Raw genomic sequence first — 6,000 nt, forward strand, 5'->3', positions numbered from 1 at the left:
TGGATATGTGCTTGGAAGCTCATAGTCATTTAGAGGGTATTTGAAATGGAAGCAAAAGGAAAAATACTGATTTATGTACATTTTATTGTTTCCTGAGTAAATTTTTTTTGAACTGAAACAATGAAAATGAAGAAATCTTTTTCTGTCTGCTGACATCTTGTTTTATATTAGCATTGTGCTATGAGCATGCTGAAGTGGACTCTATGGAAGTAAAATGGCTTCCTAAGGCCTCAGCATATCTCAGGCCCCCATATTCTATCTGATGCTGGCCTTTTTGGGAAACTGAACTTTTTTTTTTGAATAGGGAACCAGTAACGACTGACTGTGACCAACCTGCACAATATCTGAGTTGGACAATTAGGCCACAGAAACCCCTAAATCCAGTTTTTAACCCTGTGTGATGTTTTGTCACTGGTATAGAAAAACCCAAGAAATGTGGTGTTACTGATGTGCCTTGCAGCCAAAGAGCTGGAGTCTTGGGAAAAGTATGTATGTGGATGTATAAAAGCAGAGAAATGCTTTATCTCCTGTCACTTGCTTTATGTTCCTTCTGTAGGACCTATAAAGCAGTTACAAGGCAACAGAATCTGCAGGACTGAAATACAACTGTAAATATCAGCAATGTATTGCAAATTCAAACTGCAATGCCAAGCCATGCTAGTCTGCTTAAACAATGGCTTATCCAGAATTCACTGGTTTGATAGGCCAGTTGCATTTATGCACTTCCTCTGAAAAGCAGTAAGGATGGGAAAAAGCAAGTCTTAGTTATCAAATTAAAAGCATATCCCACCAGACTCCATCAAAACTCTTACAGCTATCCTTCAGAGGCAAACAGCATAACATCTCCTCCTAGACTCCTCCTAGAAGCATTCCAGTCTTCAGAAGTTACACCATTGTGATTTCACTTCCCTTCAGTATTTGCTGCATTCGATTGCCTCTGACAGACCTGTTACCTACATAACCATGGGGTTTTTTTCTTGCCAGGCATTATCAGCCGTCAGGAGGCAGAGGAGTTGTTGATGAATAAACCTGAAGGCGCGTTCCTGGTGCGAGTCAGTGAGAAAATCTGGGGCTACGCGTTGTCCTATCGCCAGCAAAACGGCTTCAAGCACTTCCTGGTTGATGCCTCGGGGGATTCCTACAGCTTCCTGGGGGTAGATCCAAACAGACACCCAACGCTCACAGATCTGATTGATTTTCACAAGGTAATGCTTGCTCGGTGGAGATCGACAGCTGAGTAGAATGGATTAATAATTTAATGAGGAGCCATGTAGTTTGAAACCACACTGGAAAACAACAGTGACCATAGTGGGAAAGAATATTGTACACTAAGCCCAGCTGTAACATTCGTACTTCTGTCACAGTGAATCAGAAAGCTTTTCCCTTTCTTTCAAATGCTCCAGTATGTACTTGTGTCCCCTTATACAGTGTGTACTCTCCATGGCTACAAACGGCCTAATAAGGGCTGACAGATGTAACACTTTCTGAGCCTTTTTGCTGTGGAAAATTGGATTGGAAATACCATAGAAAGGTCTTTCAATGAAATTACAGTTTTTTTTCCACCTTTGATGTAAGGGCTGTAATGTGCAAAAGCAAGAGAGTAAGACCCTGCATTAAAGAAGGGAATGTGGAGGGGTTCTCTTTTAGGGATGTATTAAAGGTCACTCCTTATTACCCAAAACAATCTTGCAAGAGAAATTTACTATTCGATTTTAGATGGGTTTGAATTACTTTACCTCTAGGTTCTCTTTCTTGTTGCCAGACTGTAACTAAACAGTAGCACTGGTTCTGAAAGCATAAATTGTTTTTGTCTTGCATCTCTCTCCATCTTCATCAGTTTTAATTCTGTTTTTTTCTTAGCCACCCTTATAATTCCTCTTCATCCTCTCTTTTCTAGTTCCCCTTCCTATTTTATCATTTTGTAACTCTTGTCTCAGAGTAATTCTATAAAATTTTATCTTGATTTTTATCTCACTTTTTTTGCAGCATCGATTTAGCATTGCCTTAGTGTCCCCTCAGAGATCACTATGACATTAAATATCCACAATTTGTATTTCCATATAGGGAGATAGTAGGTTTCACATTTGACTAAAATATGTGTCCTCCCCTAATTTAAATAAATCCTTTCTCAGTGGCCACCTTGGCAGCTCAAATCCCTGACACCCTTCTTGTACAGAATGTCCTTTTGGCCAGTTTGGGTTAACCAACTGGGCTGCATCCCCTCCTAGTTCTCCCTTATTCCCAGCCTACTGTGCCAGCAGGGCCTGAGTGGGAAAAACAGAAAGCCTTTTTGATCTGCAACCACTGCTCAGCAACAGCCCGAAGTTATGAACGCTGTTTTAGCCACAAATTCAAACCACGACATCACAGCGGGGCACAGGCAGCTGTGAAGCTCCATCCCAGCCAGCCCAGTGCACCTGGAAAGAGTTTAACCAGGGCCTTGTCAGGGAAAGAAAAGCAGACATGCAACACCTCAGATGCAGATTATCAGGTGTTGGATGTAGAACCTCTGGCTAATGTAGTTTCCCCTCTGCTCCTGGTGATGGTGACAACCAATTCCAGCCATCTCTGCTCCAGCTATGTTTCTATATTTTCATCACAGCTGACGTTAGTCTGTCATTGTATTAGGAGCACATCTATTTACAGACAGCAGTAGAGCACTTGTCAGAAGCAGAATGGCTTTTAGTTCCTGCCTTTTAAAAAAGGAAAAGACTTGCTTAGGTGTCCCATGCTAAGAGTTAATAGCTGGCCCTGTAGTAAGCCTAACAGGGACATCGGTTCAACTTTAATGCCAACATACAATTCTATTTTCCCTGTCTAGCTTATGGCTGTATTAAAGCTGGTACCTTTGACAATCATTTCAGGAGGCATTTTATCCTGTCATGTGGTTTTCTTAGAGGCTTTTCTGCCTGTCCTCTCTGAAGCAGTCTGCTATTGTCCCAAAGCCTCCTGGTAACCCTAAGCAATCTGTATGTGAGAGGTTGTGCTGTGGGCACGTTTTCCCTTGCAGCTATTGCTATGCTTTTTGGAGAAGCTTCTGCTTTCCTCATGACTATTTTTGGCAAGAGTATACTTCCCCAACCCAAAGGTTGCATGGACTTTTTTTGAGGGCCTAAGGAGGGCTGGCATAACTATTTTTTTTTACTTGTTTATACCTATTGATTTAATTTTGTTTCATTTTGATTAAAAAACTGAGATGTCACTCAAGCAACTCAGACATAAGGGGGTGGTAACCATTAGTTGGAAGAACAAGCCTTACAGAATATGGTGTGAGTGTGCATCTTCTTCTTTCATTATTTGCATTTAAATACTGTGTGGAAAGCAGCAACAACATATCCAAGATCACTGCTAAATATCTGTATTACTTCCTTACAACCCTCTTGTCTAGTTGACAAGGTGGTGATTGTCCAAAGGTTGGACTCAATGATATTAGAGATCTCTTCCCTCCTAAATGATACTGTGATTCTTTGAATCTGAAAATAATTTAATTTGGGTAGGAACTTTCTGAACTGATTCTCAGTCTGTTGTAGTGATTGGGAAGGAACATCAACTGAGAGCCTGCATGTCTTCTGAGGAACTCAAGCACCAAATTTGCACTGAATTTCAACAGAAACTGGATAGGTTTTGAAAACACTAGGTCCATGTATAGATCCATATCTTGGATCTAAATTTTCAGATTAAGGATTGCAATTCTAGTCAATATAATTCTGGATTCCAGCTCATTTTGGTGCATCTATCAGTCTTAAACTACCACAAAAACAAAAATGAACTGTCTTTACTGTAGGAATAAGTGCAAAGACCAAGTTCTCCACTTTTCCAGTAGGTAATCAGTGGTAATCAGTCACTGGAATGACATGCTTAGCACGTGAATATTTAATTAATGAGAGTAGGTGCTGTGAGTACAGACTGCCTTTACCTGGCAGGGGCAATGTCTTTCACCTTGCTGTCATCAGTCAGAAAGCTGTTGTGCATGAGCACTCAACACTGAGCTCTTGCTCATCTGCCTGAGGGTAGCAGAATGGTAAGACTGGCATCTGTCTGTTTAATTAACCCATGAGAATACCCTTTATAAGGAATTGTAGATGACTTCCTAGGTAGTGCAGCAACTTACAAGTAGTACAATTCAGAGTGTCTTGTGTGCACTGGTTTCACTGTTTGATAGTAGCACAAGTTACTACCAGCATAAATAAGACATAAACAAAGCATGAAGAAAATCATTAACCAATAAGATCCTTTTGCTGGTCTGTAATTATTTTAAGAAGGGTTTATTCATAGTTGCTTGCCAGTTACAGTCGAGTGATGGCCTTCATTGTTATTCTTAGAAGGTAGGTGTGGCTTAGATATTTAATAATTTAATTGGTTTTATCATTCCAGGAAGAAATCATCACATCCTCAGGTGGGGAGCTACTCTTGGAGCCATGTGGACAGCAGAAGAATCCACCAGACTACAGCCCTTTATTTGAATAACTGATCCAGGACCAACAAGAATGCATTCTGGGCAGCTGTAGTAATAGTTAAAAAAGTAAACAATGGAAGTAGTTCACCCACTTTCAAAGCCACTGGTCTAGTGGCAAAAAAAGTATCCTCATTAGGAGGCCTAAAACATTTCTGGTTTGCATCTGAGTTATCATCACCATTATTCATACCACTAGCACTTGAAAGGTGAGAAAGTACCAGCAAATTGCAAAAGAGGACTACTTCCAAAATATTTTCAAGGGGTTGTAGCCAATTTCACTGAATGCTAAGTTCCTGTCTTAATTTTCTCATGTTTTATACTGCAAGCATGGGCAGGAGCTATTCGTAGAGTACTGTATGAAGTATCAGTGTTGGTGAACAGATTCTGTCTTCCAAAGCAAGGTTGGACAGTTTCTGTTGACAATTTCATTACCCAGTGGTGCACTTTGATAACAAGAGAAGCAGCCTTCAAACATCCCTGTGAAGTTTGTGATTGCGTTTATAATTAGGTGCAGCTTGAAACTTGCCATTATGCTTTTGAATTCAGGCCTGCAAAGTTCCCCACAGTAGAGACAGAGTAAGGTCATACACATTTTATTTACATTTTCATGAAGCGCAACAGCCTTGGAAGGAACTCCACTCCTGTACAGTAAGTGGTCAGTTTATTCTAACTGTTTGATTTGCTGCAATTCTCTCACTGGCCTTGTCACACTTTCCACTTTTAGATGTGCAAGAGACAGAGTGGATATTGCTAGCTTTACTTTGCTATAGGACTGGGTATTTTCATCATCTGAGTTACGAGACAGGGTGAGGCTGGTATATTTATACATAGAAAAGGTACGGCTAATTATATTATCATCATGGTAGTTTATGTGTAAAAACAAGATGCACACAATGTATTCCTGATCCATTTGCTATAAATATTAACCCCATGGAAATAGACTAGAAGCTTAAATCTGTGGAGCAGTTGCTTGGTGCTTGGACTAGAAAAAATAACAAAATCTCATCACAGTACACATAGGAAAGCCACAGTGAGCATATTTCTATAAGCTACTGCTTTGGGCAGTCTCTGAGCCCTGTGGGGTACTCTTCAAAATCCTGGTGTAGACCCCTCCTGAAACTCCTGTAAATCCCTTTCTCCTCAAGCAGTCATTTGATTCCTGACTCACTGTTACCTTCTGTACTCTGACTGATCTAGATGGTAAAATCAACCAGAAAAAGAAACTTGTCTTGTCCAAGCCAATAAAGCCCACTAAACATTTAAGGTGCTACAGTGGTAAATACTTGTGGTAGTAATAGCAGTACCTTTTTTATAATTAATTCTATGGGTAGCTCATATTAAAGTACAGATTTTTACACACAAGCTTCATTCTTAGTCAGGAACTTTTGTTAACATTGGGTTTTGTGTGATTTAATCCATCATGTTTGTGACTCATGAGAATAAAATTCTATTGAACTTCCCACAGAGACAGCTGGGCAGTTCTTCTATTAATTGCTTGGCACATTGGCTCAGGAGGTTTTAAATAGTTACTGTTAGCTCCTCAG

General features: G+C 40.1%; 1 protein-coding gene across 1 annotated transcript in view; it reads left to right on the forward strand.

Annotated features, from left to right (window-relative positions):
* The window catches only part of SH2D4B (SH2 domain containing 4B), a 58,909-nt gene extending 54,442 nt beyond the window's left edge, over window positions 1-4,467 (forward strand). The window contains exons 7-8 of the mRNA XM_062496301.1: window positions 985-1,205; window positions 4,375-4,467. Coding sequence (XP_062352285.1) covers window positions 985-1,205; window positions 4,375-4,467 — 314 coding nt within the window. The remainder of the gene's footprint in view (window positions 1-984; window positions 1,206-4,374) is intronic.
* Window positions 4,468-6,000: the final 1,533 nt, after the last annotated feature.

This window comes from Cinclus cinclus, chromosome 7, assembly GCF_963662255.1.
Source record: "Cinclus cinclus chromosome 7, bCinCin1.1, whole genome shotgun sequence".
Lineage (NCBI taxonomy): Eukaryota > Metazoa > Chordata > Aves > Passeriformes > Cinclidae > Cinclus > Cinclus cinclus.